This window comes from Melozone crissalis, unplaced genomic scaffold (assembly GCF_028551555.1).
Source record: "Melozone crissalis strain CALT ecotype California unplaced genomic scaffold, PUWL_Pcris_2 ptg000132l_1, whole genome shotgun sequence".
In the NCBI taxonomy this organism is placed as follows: domain Eukaryota; kingdom Metazoa; phylum Chordata; class Aves; order Passeriformes; family Passerellidae; genus Melozone; species Melozone crissalis.
In genome coordinates this window covers 4,122,517-4,142,829 of record NW_026535905.1, presented here as the reverse complement: position 1 = coordinate 4,142,829, position 20,313 = coordinate 4,122,517, and the positions used below count along the sequence as shown (strand labels likewise).

Here is a 20,313-nt window from a genome sequence, read left to right as displayed (position 1 = left end):
TTCCCAAGAAAGCCTTTGGGGGAGAATAAGCATATCAATGGTTATTCCAGTACTGACCAGCTTCTAATTCTTCTGGAAATCTGAATATATTAATTGAAGCAGTTTCTGCTTGTCTAATTCTGCATTAAATCATTGGGTGCTGACCTGGGTTAATTTAGTTGCTTAGGAATGGAACTTTTCCTCCTGATTTTATTTTAATTAATTTGTATTTACAGTCATAGGTGCAAATTTTTCAAATTACTAAAATCAACAATAACAACAATACACAGAGGAAAACTAGAAAAGAGAAAATGACACCCAAGAAATGTAAATATTTCTAATTATTCTTGTGTGGCACAGTGATCTGTTTGTGTTCCTGAAAACAAACATTTCCTGCTATTCAATATGTGCAATCCCATCCTTAATTTCATATAACTACATCCTAAAAAACCACTTGTTCTTTTTAGACTCATCCTTCTTAATTGCTGATATTTTCAAGATGTTTGTTAAGATAGTTTTTAAGCTTTAGAGAGTTTCTTGTCATCTAAAAGCAATTCCTTCACAAATGAATAATTTTATAATTCTGTGGATGTGTTTTTGGGCGCTGCCCCTCTGTTGCAGACCTGTGTGACTCTGCTGGGATGAGTGCAGGGATTGCTCATCCAAGTTTCTCTTGAAGTTGTGGATTAACATTGAACAATTCAGCATAAATCAATTTATTTTTGTTTTCTGGAGATGGTGTTTTCCTGTTTCAGAAACAATCTGACTAACCAAATTTAATAAAAATTTATTTAGCAGTTTATATAAAAAATGCAGATTCTTGGTTTCCACAGATTTCAGGAATCTCAAAATTAAATTTCAGAGTGCTGATGATTTTATTTATCTGAAATGCATGCACTGAGCAGTCTCTTCTCTTCCTTGTATCATGTAAAACTGATGAAACTTTTAAAAAGGGTTTTCCACAGGATGTGTTTCTTATTTTTTTCTTCCAGTGCAATATTAAAAGCAATCCAAAAAAACCTCAAACACCCCAACAACCTTTGCCAGGCATGTGCTGTTCTATATCCCACTCCCACACCTTCCTCTAAATCCTCTTCTCACTTTTCCAAGTTTGTCAACACAACAAATCACATTTTTTTGGCCTAAGATTTATTGCAAAACCAGTTTACTTAACAAAGGCCTTCAAAACTTAAAAATAGGCCTTTGAAATACTTAATTATTGACTTAATAAATAGTAACAAATAAGTGTAATTTGTAAGACTGACATTTATTTTTCAGTTTGTAGGAACTTTTAGTTACCACTCTGTCATCAAAACTTGTGTATGTACAGGAAAGGTTTGGCTGTTTATTTTTTAATGAGAAACTTGAGGCAAAAAGTATTAGGAGAAAGTAAATAACTGGAACAAGAGAGCAAAAGCAGCTTGCAGTACAATCCTGATGGAATTTTTAAATTGAGTGTTTCAATAAGTAGAAATAGAGTTTGAATGTGCTGTCCTGCATTAAAGTAAGAAAGTTCATTTGCTCCTTCTGCCGTTGTTTTGTTTTAAATGTCAGGAGTCCCAAAGAGAATTGCCTTGAAGAGGTCCAATATTTACATATTGAGTGGAAAAAGTGCAAGATCATAATTTTTGATAGCTAAATCCTAAACAGCATCTAAACACTGAGGTGATGCAAGCAACCTTTGCATAAGGGCTCTTAGTTCTGCTAGCGCTGTATTATCATGTGTATGAAATCATTTGAGCAGCTTGGGTTTGGTTTCAAATTCACAATTATTTGCCATGGTGGGCTTTGCATGAGTTTGACTCCATCAGTTGGGTGAATAACACAATTTATTTGAGCTGAGTGGAAATGTGGTGTGGCTGTGGCTGCAGGTGGAGCAGAACCAGCAGCTGCAAATCATCGACTGCTGTTCATGATGGGCCAGTGCTGCTGCCTAAAAAAGATCCTTGTTGTGGCTGCAGATCAGAAAAAACCTACTCTTGTGGCAGAGGAGATGCAGGGAATCTTTCCAGTACAGTTTTGTAATAATCAAATAAATAACTTTATTTTGTATCTCTCTTATCCTGGTGGCACCTCCAAAACTTCGTACGTTTGCATTAAAGAAAGTATTGGTTTCAATTACTCATCATTCTGTCATCCTGGTGGATAATCCCCATAAATAACAAATTGTAGAATTTGATATATAAATCTTAGTGAAGGTTTTGTTCAGTGATGTAGAATTATCTTCTAAAGTGATTTAAGAGCAAACTGCCTTCTGTTAACTCACTCCAGAACATACCTGGCTTTGTCTTTTACTCTATAGAAATGTAATTCCCTTTAAAATTACAATGGAATGTTTTCTCTAAGGACTCAGAACTGTATTCTTCATAACAAAACAAAAACAAAAAGCGAACAAACAAAAAAAAATAAAAACCCACCAAAAAAACCCAAAAAGAAAGGAAGGAAGAAAGAAAACCAGGTATTTTCTTCCTTCCTTGATAATTATATTCATATAATTTACAGCAAATAGCCAAAAAGAGAATTTATCTAGAAACAGTGCAGGAGATGCATTCATATTTAAATGAAAATTTAATCAATTGGCACGGTTAATAAAAAGACGTTCATTATATCTAAGATAAAAGAACACAAACAATACCCAACCCAAGTATAAACACACACCTTGAAGCAGCAGTAGGAGCAGTACTTAGCCTAATGTGCAAGCTTTCAAGTGGCAGACTGGAAGAATTTTCATGTTTAGTTTGACTAAATGCTTGTTCTTTTAATCCTTTTTTTCCTGTTTTTACTGTGATACATAAAAAACCACTCGTAGATACTAATCTTAATTTTACTATTTCCAGTCTCTGGAGTCTCCTAGGTTATAGTATGGATGGTATTTTTACCAGCTGTTACATTCCGTGTGGTAACTGCCTATAACTTCTCATACTGTACGTTCAGCTGGATTAATTTGCAAATTTTTTGACTTTTTGTGCCTTTTTTTTTTTTTTTTTTTTGCTACTTAGAGATGTACAGATTTCTACTGATTTTATGCATTGCTCTAAAGGCAAAAAATAAATGAAACTGCATCCCCAAAGACTTAATGTTGGGTGGTTTTCAACATTTCTAAGTAGCATTTGTGAAGAACAACCATTCTTTGCCTGAGCAGTATTTTGTGGGAAAGGAAATTTGTGTTACAGGGCTTTGTGTACTCTTAACAGTTGTGTGGGAGAATTTTGGCATTTTTTTAAAGGCTTTCCTTTTAATAATTAAAGAAAACAGTTTAGATGTGCTTGTTAAGAAGCTGACTGAAAAGATCTGTTCTTTTCCTTTTTAATTTTTAGCAGTAATAGCCCACTGAGATAATTGTTTTTAAAATGTAATATGGAATTATATGCTGTTAAGGATGACATCTCTGTTAAATAGCTTATTCTTGCAAATACAGCCTGAAGTCCATATATTTAGTGTTAATTAATGCATTTGGGTTTTAATAAAAAGCTTATTTTGTGTCTCTTTGCTTTAGTCAGAATGAGCTGAAAACCAATTTAATGTCACTTTGTGTTTCAGACACACCAACTTCTCCCTGGCACCTGCTGTTCTGTTCTGCCAATTGCCACTTAGTGCTGGGAATATATATCAGATTCTTTTCTTTTACATTTCTAAGACTTTTCCTGGCTGTCACTGCCAGTTGAGGTTATAGCCCTTCAAATTTTGTGATTTTGTTGTTTCCCTCCCCGCAGGGTTAAGTTTAATCCACAGTTCCTGGTATTGTGCTGCTATTCAGAAAATCAGTGCTGATGGTGGCGATGGAAAGGGACAGTGGGTTAGGAAGGAGAATTTAATTTGCAGCAGGAGGGGAAAAACAGCCTGAACTTTGCCCTGGGGGAGAAAACCACAATCCCAAATCTAGGGATCGGGTAGGCAGACAAATGCCTGGTGCTGGGGTGACCAGGAAGGTTTAGGTGCCATATGCAGTGGCATAATTACGTGTATTACTCATGGTTCTGTTGAAACAAACAAAGGGGGAAAAAAAGGAAAGTTGATGTCTCCTCAACCAGATCTGTCTGTGGAGTGTGTGGGACAGCAGTGGCTGTTAGTTCTGTGTGGGTTGATGTTGCTGCTCTCTGTTCTTCTGACAAAATATCTAGAACAGCAGGAGGAGGACAGAGATGGATCAGTTCCTGGAGAAGCCTGGGAGAGAGCCAGTGCTTACTTCAAGTTTGACCAAAGGAGGTTTCTGGAAATGTTCTCTTTTGCCATGTCTGGAATTCAGTCTCTGAACAACAGGCTGTTTGAATTAGCATCTGTTCTGCCTTGAGGCAGGTCGCCAGTGATGAAATTCCAAAATAAATGTGCATCCAAAGGAGTGTGGCCAACAGGTTGAGGGAGTTGATTGTCCCCCTTTGCTCTGCTCATGTGAGACCCCACTGGCTGTGCTGGGTACATTTTGGGTGCCCTCAGTATGGGAAGGGCATGGAACTGTTGGAACAAGTCCAGTGGAGGCCACCAAGTTGAGAAGGGGACCAGAGGAACTCCCCTATGAGGACAGGCTGAGAGAGTTGGGGCTGGAGAGGAGATGATGGTGTGGAGACCTCACAGCATCTTCCGGTATCTGAGGGACTACAGGGAAGCCAGAGTGGGATTCTTCATCAGGAACTGTAGTGGTAGGACAAGAAGTAATGGGTTAGACGGAAAAAGGTGAAATCTAGGTTAGATATTGGGAAGAAATTCTTCCCTGTGAGATCCTGGCACAGGTTACCCAGAGAAACCCCTGGATCCCTGAAGTGTCCTAGGCCAGGTTGGACAGGGCTTGGAGCCACCTGGGATAGTGGGTGGTGTTCCCTGCCCATGACAGGGGACTTGGAACCAGATGGTCTTTAAAGTCCCTTCCACCCCAAACCATTCCATGATTCTGTGACTCTGTGTTTGTGTGCCAGCTTAGCACCATACCCTTGGAATTCATGAACTATGCTGTACTGGAAAGTGATGTGAGATCCCCCCAGCCTAAGTGGATGAAGTGGTTGATCTCCAATGGCAGATACACCCTGTGCATGACCATCAAAAGATGGCTTTGAGTCTCATTTTAGCTGTATAGTAATGACTTGAAAGCTCAGTCTGTTGTTATTAAGGAAAAAAGAAAAACAAACAAAAAAGATCCTAAGGAGCCTTTCCACAGACTCCATCAAATCTCTCACACAAGTTGTTTGTAACAACAAAATTCTGTTCTTTTTCTGGTGGTGTTTTTTTAGGATAGCTTTTTTTTTCCTGTATTTCTGTGAAAAGGTACACAATAGAGAGAAACATAGATGAAATATAGGCTTTGCTTTCTGACTGTAGATGAAATACAGGCTCTGTCTTTTCAGTCCCTTTACAATGTTCAGGGGATATGGGGACTACAGAGGAGGTCAAAAATTGGCTGGACTCCTGGACTTCAATAGTGGGGGTGGGAAATTGATGTCCACCAATTGCAAGGGAATTCTGGAGGGCTTGGGGTCAAGCTGACCTTGTTTAATGTCTTGTCATTGGACTGGGCAGTGGGGTGAAATACACTCTCAATGAATTTCCAGATAACACCAATTTGGGAGGAAGGTTGATACGCTCAAGAAGTAGGGCTGGCATGAGGAGTATCTCAGCAGGTGGGGAAATGGGCTGGCAGAAGCAAGGGAAGCTCAGCAAAAGCCAGTGCAGAGTCCTGCAGGGGGATGGAGTCACCTGGTGCTGTGGTGTGGGCTGGGTGGAGGCTGACTGAGCACTGCCCTGCAGGGAGAATGTCAGAGCCCTGCTGGAAAATTCAGGGCATGGGACTGGAGAGCCACGTCAACATGGAGCTGTTCTGGTGGGTTTAACATAGAAATAATAGAGAGTGAAGGGAAGCAAGAGTTCCCCTCTCAGCAGTTGTTCTAAGACCATATCTGCAGTGCTGAGTCCTTTTTGGGGCTCATGTCGTGTATTCACAGGGTTCCCAGATGAAGGAATGATGAATCTGACTCCATGTTCTCAGAAGGGTAATTTATTATTTTAAGATACTATATTATATTAAAGAATACTCTACTATACTATACTAAAGAATACAGAAAGGATACTTACAGAAAGCTACAAAGATACTAAAGAAAAACTTGTGACTCTTTCCAGAGTCCCAGCACAGCTTGGCCCTGATTGGCCAATAAGCCAAAACAATCCACATGAAACCAATGAAACAATCACCTGTTGGATAAACAATCTCCAGACACATTCCAAAGCAGCAAAACACAGGAGAAGCAAATGAGATAAGAATTGTTTTCCTTTTCTCTGAGCTTCTCAGCTTCCCAGGACATTAGGGGATTTTTCAGAAAATGTGACAGTGACACTGATGAATAAACCAGACGTTGCGGTACTGGAACAAATCCTTATCCTGCTTTGAAGATGGCCCTGCTTAGTTGAGGAGCTGGGCTTGATATCCAGAGTCCCTTCCAGCCTAAATGGAGTTATGATGATGAGCGCAACAGCTACAGAGATGTTGAAGGCTCTAGGGGGGCCATATGAGGAGTGGCTGAGGTCACTGGGCTTGTTCAGCTGGAGAAGACTCAGGGTCTGCAGCTCCAATCTCTGCTCCCTGTGACAGTGACACAGCCCAAGGGAGTGGCTGGAGCTGCCCCACGGAGGGTTTAGGTTGGGTTTCAGGAAAAGGTTCTTCCCCCAGAGGGTGCTGGCACTGCCCAGGCTCCCCAGGGAATGGGCACAGCCCCAAATCTGCCAGAGCTCCAGGAGAGTTTGGACACCACTCCCAGGGATGCCCAGGGTGGGATTGTTGGCGTGGCTGTGCGGAGCCAGGAGCTGGCCTGGATGATCCTTGTGGGTCCCTTCCAGCTGAGGATATTCTGTGATTCTGTGCTAATTTGAGAATTTCACGTTGGCGATGGAGATTTTATACAGTGTGTGAAATGTGCAAAATAAACAACCTAAATAAAGCGCCCTTCAGGGAATACTCTCTTCTGCTTTCCTGTGTGGGAATTCTTAGGTGCTCTGGATTTGCAGTCTCACCAGGACACTCTGTGCTGTTCGTAACATAAGCCTGAGTGCAATGGAATGGCAGGAGGAAGTTAATTTCATTACTATTCTTAATATTCAGAATAGACCCCCTAGAAAATTAAGTAGTATCAGTTCTGGGGGAGTTTTGATTTAATCTGTGTGTATATATAGAGTGGAAGATGGCTTGCTTCTGTTTTCTGCCGTTCTTTATGGGCAAGGTTTTCATTAAAAAAAGATATATTAGTTGTTACAGAGAAACCAGAGCACTAACTCACCACATATGTCTGAAATACTTTACTTCCCTCACTTACAGTGCTTTACATTAACTGAAACAGAAACTCCTGGGAATCGTTTGCCTTTGGTATTTAGTGATGTATGAGATTGTTTTCAGTGCTGTTTAGGGCAGTTCACAAACAATAACATTACCCTGAGGAAGCAACTCCTGGTGGAGCAACTCCTCTCTCCAGCCTGCAGAGATCAGCTGCCTGTGAGAAGCTTCAATATTGTTCTACCTGCTTTTGTAGTTACCTGCTGTCTTATTTTGGTATCCAGTCCAGGATTATTTAAATCCTTTTGTGTTATTTCTCCTCGTACAATGTCTGAGTCATTGGAGAAAAAACCTAAAGAAAGATAATATTGAAGTTTCTATTCCAGATGTGGTATCTAGTAAGGTAGGAAATAAAACTTGCAGGTGTTTTAGTCCCTCAGTGTAATTCTAGAATGATTTGAGTTGGAAGGGATATTGAAATCATCCAGTTCCACCCCTGCCAGGGGCAGGGACACCTTCCACTATCCCAGGTTGCTCCAAGCTCCCTCCAGCCTGGCCCTGGACACTTGAAGGGATGGAGAGTTCACAACCCCAGAATTGGTTATGAAAAGCTGTAGAGCCTCACTAAAGCAATTGCTATCTCACTTTTTCCTTCATTTTTTCCCCTAGCAGTACAACTTGCTGCCTGCTCTGTGGTTGAGTTCCTTTGATAACTACATCTTAAAATACTGCTGCTTTTAACATTGCTAGCAGATTTTTAAGCTAACAACAAGTGGCAAGAAAATAGTGCATTAAATATCAGCTAAGAATTTCCCTTTGTCAGACGTGTGCTGTTTACAGTGCCAAGGCTCGTGCTCTCCTGTAGATCCAATAAAACAACATAAGTACAATGAACCCAGGGATTTCACAGGAGCTTTTCTGTTACTCTAGTGTGGTGTGCCCTCATGTGGTTAAATGCAATATCTCCCTTGGATCAGTCTCAGACCCTTTGGATTTATTTTCTGTTCTGCTAAAGAGCCAGGAGAAATAAATGCTGCTGGTGGAATGGGAGGCAGTGTGATGCCACGTAGGTTTTTGCCTTTTTTTTTTTGTATATAGCTCTCAAGTGATTTGGTACTTTGAGATGAGTGTAAATACACTTGCATTTGGTTCTAATTCAACTACAGATGTGTGTGTTTTCCTTGTCTTGGTTTTTTTTTTTTTTTGTTTTGTTTTGGGGTTTTTTTTGTTTTTTTTATTTGTTGAGATTTTGAAGATCTACTTAATAATATTTAGGCCAAGGTAGCTTTGTTTCTGATTGATAATGGTGATAACTAAGTATGGAAATGAAAACTTGCTTGTTGATTTTCTCCCACAATAATACACAATACACATAATTTTCTCCCACATAATACAGTTTTTTTTTATTTTTGATACCCTTTGAGACTTAATTTTGTGATATTAATGCATAGGTATTGCCTACATATCTCACATATTCCATGTGATGTGTTTGTAAGCTTGACTACCAGTGCTGTATTCAGTTTTGGAAGGAATTTGAGTTATTAGAGTTATGGGGTGTTGCTTTATACTTTGATTTGTACTTTTTATTTATCATTCACATAGATGGTGGGCAGGTTTTTTGGGGGGCTTCCTATGCTGACAGCAAACTGGAGATGATGATGGCTTTTCTTCTACGTGCAAAAGTAGCACAACAAAGTTTTTCCCAAAATAAAAAGTTGGTAAAACTGGAGAAAAACACGCACTTATGGATGGCATCAGTGACATTTACTGTTTTAATTAACAAGGAAAATAACAGATGTCAGCAGGGGCTTGCAGTAGTAATAACTTATTGACTATGAGAAATTAACTAAAGTTACTAAAAGCAAAAAATTACTTCATCCTCAATTACTGCTCAGTGGTTGCCAAGGTCATTTAGCACAGCGCTGGAAGTTGACATTCCTGGCTGCTTTGAGGTCACTCTATTTAATGTGTATTTACCGATTATCAGGTAGATTCCAGTTTTCTTGTTTAGCTGGGGTAGGATAAACTTCATGTTTTACTCTTTCAAGGAATGTTTTGTGCATTGTGGTCTGTTAAACCACTGCTGAGTTGCACAGAGATGATCATTTGGAGCCACATAACTTTGCCTTTGGTGGTTTCAGCATTTTAAGTTCCCACATGGAGACGTGATGTTGTCTCGCTTGGACAATGAGAAACAGAAGGAAGATAGTGACAGGATCACAAGCAGGAAGGATTTGCCAAATGTTGCTCCAATTAAAATTCAATCTCTGCTATATAAAACCCAGAAGGATCCTTGATTTAGAGCTTTGGAAGACTTGAAGGTTTGGAGGTGCCAAGTCCGTTTAGGCACCCAGCTCTGGGAGTGTAATCCATAAACAGAAGTTACATGATTAATTCTCCTTTTCAACACATGGAGAAGAGAGAAACTTAGGAGTGAGATTTAGAAGATGTGGTGGGAGAGATGTGAAAGGGAGCTTTTTGAAATCCTATCCTTTCCAGAGTTTACATGCTGGACTCTGAGCCTGCAGAGGGGAGTTTCCATCACATGGTGATTAACAAGTTTGCTTGGACTTAGCTTGAAATCTTCCTTCAGGGTTAAGAAATGGCTCATTCTTCTTCATGGGCTTCATTCCTCAAGCCCAAGCATGCTGATGTTGCAGCCAACCTTCTTATAAACTATCCCAGGTGTAAACGTGGTCATCCCAGAAGGAAGAAGACCTGGTTCACTTCTCTCTGAGCCTGAGGAACTTCAAACCCACATTTCTTACCCCCAGGGCAATGCTGTGCCCCCCAGTTCATGGCCTGGCCCCTCAGGTGGTCACCTGCCACAATTGGACCATTGTGTAGGGAGGAATTCTTGTTCCTCTTTTCATCTTAGTGGGATCATGAAATACTCTTATGCATAATGAAGAAAGAGATGAGAGAAAATGCATGTTTAACACAAGGCATAGATATGAATTTTTGAAATGGTACAGCCCAATGTGCTTTGGTGTAACATAAAAAATGAAACGATGGGAATCTGTGGATTCTTTGCTGTCTTTGGCTGTTGGACTTGCCTGGGACCAAGCCCTTTTGTGCAGTTACGCATTGAGAGGAACATCTTAAAATTTGACTTTCATCATTTTCTTACATTTGACAGCATTGAACAGATTTTTTAGGAGTCAGATTAAGCCAATGGTTTTGCCAGAGAATGTGTAGTTGCTCCAATTAAACACCTGCTTCAGCTTTTCTCTCTTGGCAAAAGCTGGAATTGCCAGAATCCTAACAAGATACTGGAAACATGTGCCCAGGAATGGGGTTATTTAGTTCTTAAAAGTGAGGTTTTGCAATCCTGCCAGCACAGAGAGGGGACAGTAATGGATATTGCTGCTTGTGCTGCCAGTTCCAAGAGATGGTGAACTCCTGGAGCTGACAATGGGATGGTGTGAGGAACCTCAAGGTAATGTACAGGAACAAGTGAATCCTTGGGAAACCTGAGGAATAGAAATCTTCTGTCTTTCATGAGTGGAATATTAACATAATCTCTTTTTGCTGTCTACCAGGTAATTCCTGGAATTCATATTTGGCTTCTAAATAGCATCACAGTCCTTTAGTGCCAATTAACAGGAGAAATTTGTCACAAAAGGAGAATTTAATAACCTTTGCATCTAATTTATTACAAATTAGAGACAAATTGTATTATAGGAGACATTTTATTAGCTTAATTTAAATTGATTCTTGTTTCAGTTATGGGAGAGTCAGTGAAAACATGCTGCAGGTTTTGGTGCCTTCATTTTTCATCAAGATTTGTAGGAGGAACATAACCATAATTCTTCATTTAATTGTGTTTTTGTAGTCTTCTTTTTCTTAACAATATGTTTTGTGAAAACATATTTCAGGCTTGTGTGTCTGTTGTAGACATTTTTGATAGTTTTTCGTGAAGATTTGTAGGAGGAAAGTAAGTGTGAGGTGGTTTATTTATTTTTTATTCTTTTTGATAGCATAACAAGTAGTCAGAAATTCCACTGAGAATTAATACTTGCTGAAGAACTTTTAAAGTGCCTTATATAATATTCAATCACATTGGCCAGGATGTAAACCTCTTCCTGTGGTGGGAGCACTGATAAGAAAAATAAAAATTAGCAGCAATGGTGTTGCTATCTCCAAGTTACATCCTAAAGGTGCATCATGTGGGCAGAATATAAATATGCAGATTTGTTCAGGAATCAGTGTTTGGCAGCAGAAATGTGAATCAGGGCTGCTCGCTGTCCTCAAGCTACACTGAGGATTAAAATATAAAAAATCCTGGCTGTAATCAGTGTTGCCTCAGTTATCTGGGTGCTTCCCAGCCAAAAGGGAGGTGTGGCACTGGCATTTTGTAGCACCCCAGCCAATAATTTCTGCATTAGGGAGAGGAGCCTGCTTATTCCTGAATGCCTCTCACCCCCAGGTGTTTGCAAACACTGAGGGGAGCTGGAAGGAGTGCAGAAAGCTGCGTTAAACCCCTGGAATTCAGCGTGGATGGGCAAAGTTCTGCTCATCAATGAGAATCCAAATATCCACATAGAATAGAAAGAGAATTTGAGTTCTATGAATTAGGTAGACAGCTGGTGCTAATCGTGCGGAGATAATTACAAGAGTTAATTATGTAAGCTGTTATGATTTATGGGGTAAGGACAGTGGCAAATTACTCAAGTTGATAGGGAAAATTGAAGAACAGTTATTATCAAAAAATGGAGTTATGTTTCAGACTGAATCGTGCTCAGCAGAACATCTGTGTTCACACATATTGGTGTAATAGGGAAAAAAATACCCTTCTTTTTGTGTGGCACTAGAAAATAAGCACAAATATGGGAAAAACCCCAGCAAGTTATCTTCTCTTCTGCAGAAATATGGAAAAAATCCAATTTAGCTGTTTTCTGTTTTGTATGTGAATGAAAAGTAGTTGTTGAAAGCATTTTCTCCTGTACTTTGCTCAGTAACACCTTGCAGTTGGAGTGGGATCAGCTAATGAGCTGCTGCTGAGAGCCACACCATAACTTAAGTCTTTGGTGTGCAGAGCCAGGAATTTGTGTGGCAAAACCCCATCCCTGTTTGCTGTGCTGCTGGGTGGTCCAAGGGAAGGTCACAAACACAGTGCCCAGGTCTGTTCTCCACCTTGTTTGGAGCAGGGAATCAAATTAGACCTTCCCATGTAACCCCCGACACAATCTGCTTCTCTCTCCAGGTGTTTTGAAAGGTCTTTTCTGCCAAAGAAAACAAAGAAACAAACAAACAAAAAAAGCAAATACAACCATGAGACAGTTTGGAAAAAGAGGTTTTGTGTTTTCAGACAGTTGTAATGATTTTTTTTTTTTTTCCCTTTGATGCAACATACTTCTTTTGGAAGCAGCGGGATTTTGAGTGCTCAGGGGGTGACTGTTGTACAGCCAGTGAGGCAGCGAGAGGGTGCAGTGGAGTGGAAGGGCAGCTGATACCCAGAAAAGAAAAAAAGGCCTTTCCACTGAAATGTCAGGGCTGTCTTTGCTCAGGTCATTGAGTGTTTCCAGCACCTTGGTGACCTATGAGCACATGAGAAGAGAGGAGTAACTTGTAGCTGTTCACATCCAAAAAATGCCACTAGGAAGACCAAATAATACTTACTTGAAAAAAGGGGCATAGGGGGAAATAGTGAATTTAAATTTTTTTTTTTGTAAATAATTAGTCATCCTTCAGAGAAACTCTTTTACATTGACTGCAACTGTCACAACCAGAGCCAAGTATTTGTCTGAATTGTTTTCATGCTTGCAGAGCTGTATTTGATTTGCCTGCTTTGCTTTATTAAAAACAAGGAAATTTATAAATGCTGTCCACTCTCAGAAAAAAAACTCCCAACAACCTCTGTCATTGATATTTAAATGTGTAGAATCAGAGAATCATCAAATTATTTGTGCTGGAAAAGACCTTTAAAGATCACCTGGTCCAATCCCTGTGCCATATGCCACCAGTGTCCTCGAGCCTTTCTCCAAAGGGCTGCTCTCAATCTTTTCATCACCCAATCTGTGCTGAAAACACAACACCAAGGCATCTGTCCTGTGGGATGGGACCAGAGAGAAGCCATCAGGATTAGCAAGATAATTAAAAAATAAAAAAAGGGAAAAAAAAGGTCTATAATATTTGCCTCAAGAGTTGTCAATACGTGCTTGTCTTTAACGTGGTTATGGAAAGTCTTGGGTAGCTAAAGAAATTCGAGCAGATACTGAGCAAAGAGAAGGCAAAGGGGCAGAATTACAACTCTGAAACTCGTGGCCCGCCCCTTTCAGAAATCTGTAGGGAAGACAGTTGAATTCAGAGAGCCAGGAATGTCCTTGTGTGGGCTGGAGCTGCTGTCAGGGGATTGATGGATTGAGTGTGTGATCAGCTCTGTCCCCTTTCACTTCTGCCATTCCCTGCCCACACCTGACCTCTGCCATGGGGAAATCCATGCTAATAGAATTTCCTGCTTTTAGTAAAGACATCCTCACCTTCCTTTTGTGCTGCTGGGGCTGGGTAAGGAGGCCTTAATTCAGGATGGGGCTGAACTATTAATTAGTGAAGTTCTGTTAATTCCAGCAGAGATCTGTGCTAGGACTGTGTGAAGCTTCTTTAATAAAATAAGAGAGCAAGGTTCCCTAGTGTGATCACAAAGCCAGGATCATTACAAGGCTGCCGAATGAGCTTATGGTAATTATCAAGTGATATATTTGATAATTGTACAGAATTTTGGGTGACTTCTGCATTAATTAGTAACAGAAGCTGATAGAGACATTCCTTCCTTTGTGCCACTTTAGGTGGGGCAAGATATTTAAAATAAACCACTTAGCTTGAAAGCCCTGCTGAAAAACCAAGCTATTTTAATAAGATAAAAGGTTATTATTATTTTTGCTTCATTTTTTTTCATGCAATTTATATAAATTCATAGGTTATTGGATTTTTAAAAATAGGAAGGAAGCTTGGATGCCATGGATTTTTCTGTCACTGATATCAGAAGTCTTCTTCCCCTTTGCCCTGTCCCAGTACAGCTGACTTTGTGAAACAGGAATTCTAATTTTGGAAGAGATTGCTTTTTTAGCCTCCTAACTTGTAATTTAATGTAATTTAAAGAAGCTGACACAAGGTGGGTAAAATGGCAATATTCCAGTTTTTATGAGTTGCTTTCTTCCTATGAGATCTCTGTATTACCCTGAACCCAACCTGTTGGTGCAGGGACTGGAATCCAGAAATTAATTTTCCAGGGGAACATCCTAGCCCCACATGGAGATTTCTCTCCTTGTTTCATCTGGATGCTGTTGATCAGAGGGTAGTGAGATGTTGCTTCTTTTTTTTTTTAATATTTCATGACAGTAGATTTTGTTTAAAATTTTAAAGCCTTTGCTTCAAGTTTACAAATCACAGAGCCAAACAAAGTCTCTAGCACCATTTGTGATCTTGAGCTCTCTTGCTGGCACTCTTCCATGATTATATTTGAGTCCCACCTTTTGACATGATGGAAACTTATTTTTTAATGGTAGAAACAAAATAAATAAGAAAAAAAAAAGGGCAACAAAACATTTATGAAGTGGGCTCAAACAGAACACACCAGTATTTCTTTTTGACAAAGAGGATTGACTTTGGGAATGCTGTATTGTACATGTGGGTTATGAGAAGTGGTAGAAGAAATCTCCATCTTCTGTGGTAATTTGGGTATTCCTATGGACTGTGTGAGTTGTGGACTCAGCAGCTGAGAGCATTAGCAAAAGTTCCAGTGCTGGATCCTCTTCATCCCTAGCACCTGCACATGTTCATCTGCTCTACCCAGATGTTCTTAACTGAGAAGATTTTGAGCACTTGCAGACAATTTAAGTGATTTTTATCTATTTCTGCATATTAAGCAGCATAACAAAAAGCAGTTCTTTTATTTCAAAAAGGCCCTAAGGAAAATATTACTAAATATTTTGTCTCAATTTATAATTATTTCCACATTGGGAAGTTCTGATAAACTTTTCTTATGGTTTGGTGGTGGGTTAGAATTGTTTGCATTTCTGTAGGTGTCCATAGCTAGATGCCAGTGACAATGATCAACTATGAAAGGATCTTCAGGAAATTTCATGAGGAATATTTGCAAGGAAAAGCTAATAAAGAAAATATTATTTGTAGATATAAACAGTAGGAAAAAACCTCAAACCATATGATGGATGAATATTACATTCCAGTCGCCAAGCAGACTCCTTCCTGAAAGGAGGCCTTGGATCACTTTTTTTTTTTCTCCCAATATATCCATGTATATGGTATTTTCAAGCCCTGATTGTATATATAGATACAGGTACATATATTTGTTCTTCCACAGTCTGTACTTTTAAGATGTGATTTAGAAAAAAATATTGGCTGAAAAAAAAAAAAAGTACACAAAAAGCATGGTAAAAAGCTTTTTGGTCAGAACTGCTTGTCACTTGCTTGTCACTCTTCTGGTAACAGGGATGAGACAACAGTGAATTTTCATACTTGTTTTAGAATCTTTTGGTTTTTAGTGAAATGTCTTTATTACAAAGGCATTTATTTTCTTACAGCAAATTTGTGGCTTAGAACACTGATACAATACTACAGGTGCCCAGGTTTGTATCCTGGTTAGGGAGAACTGCATCCCTGCTCATTTTTTGGTGCATTTAACACCTGATGATACCCAATTCAATATTCCAGTTTTACGTTGCAGCAGCCTGGTACTGCTGGGGTGATGCAGGATTCCCTCTTTGCCCAGTACTCAGCTGTGGGATGTACACACTGGGCTGTGATTTTAAGCTTTTTAATCAGTTTATTGACAGCTCAATAAAGAATTCCTTCAGGAGATTCTGCAAACATGGAAGCAGTTTCCCTCTGTTTAAATACTGGTAGGATCATTTCGCTGCCTGCTGTGGTTTTATAACAAAATATTAGGAATATAGTGAAGCAGCACTAAGGCAAAGAGTTTTAACCTGTATAATCTTTGCAGGGGGAGCTCTTTGTACCTTTCATGTCTGGAAAAGGGCCACAATGTTTTTGTCACCACTTGCATGTCACTGCCAGTACATTATCTCAAGGGACAATTGCTTTTTGAGTGGTTTCTGACCCTTGTGTGTTCAGATTCCACTTCATCAGTGTCTTCATTTTTTAAAAATGAAAACAAGTAACAAAAACGATGCTTTGGCATCACAGCCCTGCCGTGCCTGGTTCTTATCTTTTTGCTGCTTGGCTTTGATTGGCTTAGCCCAGACTGAGGAGAGGTTAAAAGGAAATCCCTCTTTTGGGGGACGTGCCGCTGGATTTTATACTTCCAATTTAATCTATTCAAAACATGTGCCCACTACATCCCTGCCAGGGCACAGAAAATAGTGTGAGGATTGAATTAGCTGTTCCTATAAATAGAGAATTGTTCAAACTGACAAAAGCTTGTTTTTCCTGCCCAAAGGTAACGACGCTGGTGAACACGAGCAATAAAGGACCGTCTGGCAAGAAGAAAGGGCGCTCAAAGAAAGCTCATGTTCTGGCTGCCTCAGTGGAGCAGGCCACTCAGAACTTCTTGGAAAAAGGAGACCAAATTGCTAAAGAGAGCCAGGATCTCAAGGAGGAGTTGGTTGCTGCTGTAGATGATGTTCGAAAACAAGGTATGTGGGAAAATGTGGATTTTTTTTCTTCTTTTCTGCCAAGGTTGGGATTAAATTGTGAGATCGTATTTATTATTTGGACTCAAATCTTTTATTAGTTCATATCTATGTCACAGTCTCACAGAGTGTGAGTTCTACAGCACTTTCATTAACAAGGTAAAAATGGAGCCCCATCTCTCTCTCTACAAGGCCTTTCAAGGATAAACTGTCCAATTAAAAAATGACACCTAAATTATTTTTACTTTTAACCAAATGACCAACCATCCATGCCTGCAATGTGGACTGTTTTATCCAATTTCACAAAACCACCCAAACCCATGGAGAAGAAGGTGAAGAAGTACCTAAAGAAGAAGGACCAGCCTCTGCCCTACAACCTCCATCTTGCTTTATATACATTACTATATTCTAAAATCTTAAACTCTAAGTTTCCTACCCTGTGATATTACACACTTCTATTCAAGCTCCACACCCACAATCCCAGTTCTATCATTCCATTTTGGAAGCCTTCTCCACACCTCAGATCAATGCAATGTTCTCTTGGGGGTCAGTGCCTGGCAGCACAGAAAATCTGAAATTCTCAGGGTTCCAACAGGAAAAAATGCTTGATGGGAGTGGAGCTTTGCCCAGTGCCAGAGCTTACTGTTCCATTTTCAGCCTGGTTTTTATTCTGCTGTGTGATTGATGAAAATGATGTGATTTTTTTCACTTGGCTGAATCTGAGCAGTGGTTTGAAGCCTGTGGGTGCAAATGTAGCACTAGGATGATGGTACGTATGTTTCTGAACAATCTAACAATTATCAACCAGATAAAAGAGCAATATAGAAATACTTGTGATTTTAAATATATAAAAAAATCAAAGCCTAAAAATACAAGTATAATAACAATATTAAGACAATTATTTTCTGGGTGTTGGTGATAAATGGATACTCACAAGGTCTGACAATTTTTTTCGAAAGATAAAATGGGTATGAGGTGCTTCCAAATTTACCTGTGTGGTAGGGGAAAAATATGTTTTCAATATATGCCTATATATAGGCATATAACAAAATGTTTCAGTTTTATTGACTTTGTAATTATTTTTATTGCAGCAGAATTAAGTACCTTTCAGGTTTATTCCGTTGTAACTCCTACAATCTAAAGATACCATCTGCCAGTATTCTCAGCCCAGGGTTTTAGAACAAGACTGAGAGATCTTCAACTGAGATTTTAAAAGGAGTCTAAAGGATTTGGGTGTAAAATACTGATATTCAGTGAGTTACTACCCCAGAACTTATACTATGGGTTTTTTTTTTTCATCTTGCAAAAATTGGACTGAAGTGATCATAAGAGAATGCAGGGTTAAATTCTGTGTATATAAGCACTGATTAGTGAATATTCCAGTCTGTTCTCTCCTGAGGGTATTTTTTCCTCCTCTCCACTCTGTTTTCATGTTCCTGTGTGGTTTGGATTTTCTTAAGCATTCAATTGTCAGTACATCAGAAAAAGTTAAGTATTTGCTGTATGATCTATGTACAATGATATTCCAGTGTTCTAGTGGGGTTTTATGGGCTTTTTGGTTATTTTTTCTGCTGGGTGTTTGTTATTGTGATGGTTTTGGTTGGGTGGGTTTTTTTTAGATTTTTAATGCTAATGCTGGCTGTTCTGGCATTACTTTTCATTTGTCAACTACTTTAGTTTCTGTTGCTTACATGACTTATTTTGTGTCATGTCAAGTTGTAGTTCAGCATCTTCAGTGGTGACATGAGTGCCCATGTGCTCTCTGAATTTATTAACATTTTCCCTTTTGGGTTTGTGATGCTGACTCAGCTTTTCCTCACGAGCCTTCTCCTGAGTTAGAAGTATCAACCTAAACACTCTTTATCTAGACTGAATTTCTGACATTTTACATGACAAAAAGACTTTTACTTCTCTTAACTTATATTTAGAAAAAACCAACCCAAACAACAATGAAGAAGCAGAGAGGAGGAAAAAGATCTTAAACAGAATTACACAGAATGACACACACATTCATGTCTTGTCAACACTCCAGGCTGGGAAAAAAGCCTGTCAGAAAAGTGGAGCAGCTTTTTTTGGGGCCTGTTCAACACGATCCCATAATGAGGAGAGCAGGAGACGCCACACACCATTATTAGCACCCACGAGCCGTGTAAATGAGAGCAGCCCTGGTGTGATGTGAAATGATATGTTTAGCTGGGTGGCATAAAGAGCTGGATTAATGAACTGAGGCTGTGTTTTCCTGGCTGATTTCCTGGCAGGGTTCCCGCTGGGATAATTACATCGTCAGCCTAAAAATGTCTGTGGCACTTACAGCTGGCTCTTGGTGTTCTCCTCATTTCCTGCCCTGCCTTGCTGGGTAGTGTTGTGTCCTACTAAAGGCAGCAATTCACTCCAGGGACTCCTGCTTTCCATTGATAGGTGTGGAAAAAATGCTCTCTATCAGTGCAAAATGCTTTGCAATGAATGAGAATGTCCACGGTGTTAAGATTCTTGTTCCTTCTGTAGCGTGCAAGGGTAATTTCTGTTGGCTGTAGAAAACGTTGGTGATAAACTGGTTTGATTTATGAAACCTGTTCTAAAAACACAAAGAGCAAAAACCAAAAGTGTAAAAAACTAAATGAGGGATGTGGGACTCCAGGGGCTCTCCAAAATGCAGTTTATTGTATCCAAGGTGTCACAGCAGTCCAGGATCATGGGTGACAGAGCTGTGCCCACAGCTGTCAGCTCCAGCTGCAGGCAGCCTGGAGACCCTGAGTTTGGGTTACATTGCATTCTATACTTTTCTTTGCTGAGCATCTTCATACAGAAGAACCAATCTATCCCTTAACTTTTATCTCTAGCCTATCATAACTACTGTAATTACCATATTCATGTCACTGTTCTCCAATCACTAACAGTCAGTACATTACAGTTTAAGCCAGAAGTTGTTTTTCAGTTTTCTTGCGGTGGAAAATTCTGAGACCTTTTTTCTACTTGCAACATTTGCTGACTTGTTTGCCTGTGCTCTCTTTCTGCTTGGTAAAAACATCTTCTTGTTTGGGGTGGGTTTATCCTTTGCTCTAAGCCATAAAACCCCTTCTAACTAACAGACCCTTTGCCTCCTTGGTTATCCAGTGAGACTGGCTCAGCAATTCTTTTCTTCTGTATCAAAACTTGCTTCCATCTCTATTCCTTCATCAGACTCTACATTCAAAAATCTTTCTGCCAAGCACACATACCTGTGAGACTTTATTGTCAAACTTGCATCCTTCCCAACACAAAAGAAATGATGCCTAAAGCTCATCCCTGTGTATCCCTGTATCCCATAATGATTCCATAATAGGAACAGTTACACTTCAAAACCACCTGATATTATCCAGTTGCTGGGCCATTAAATACTTTGCTGTGTGGGTGTTTATTCTGGTACTGTCAGAGTTGTGTAAAAGATCTCCCAGATGAGGGCCAAAGAAGACCTGGGAAATGTGGAAGTTTATA

At 39.6% G+C, this 20,313-nt stretch overlaps 1 protein-coding gene across 2 annotated transcripts in view; it reads left to right on the top strand.

Moving 5' to 3' along the window:
• CTNNA2 (catenin alpha 2) overlaps window positions 1-20,313 on the top strand; it is a 480,539-nt gene that overhangs the window by 82,624 nt on the left and 377,602 nt on the right. For both annotated transcript variants that reach the window (XM_054293256.1, XM_054293255.1), the window contains exon 3: window positions 16,647-16,842. In XM_054293256.1, the coding sequence (XP_054149231.1) occupies window positions 16,647-16,842 (196 nt within the window). The remainder of the gene's footprint in view (window positions 1-16,646; window positions 16,843-20,313) is intronic.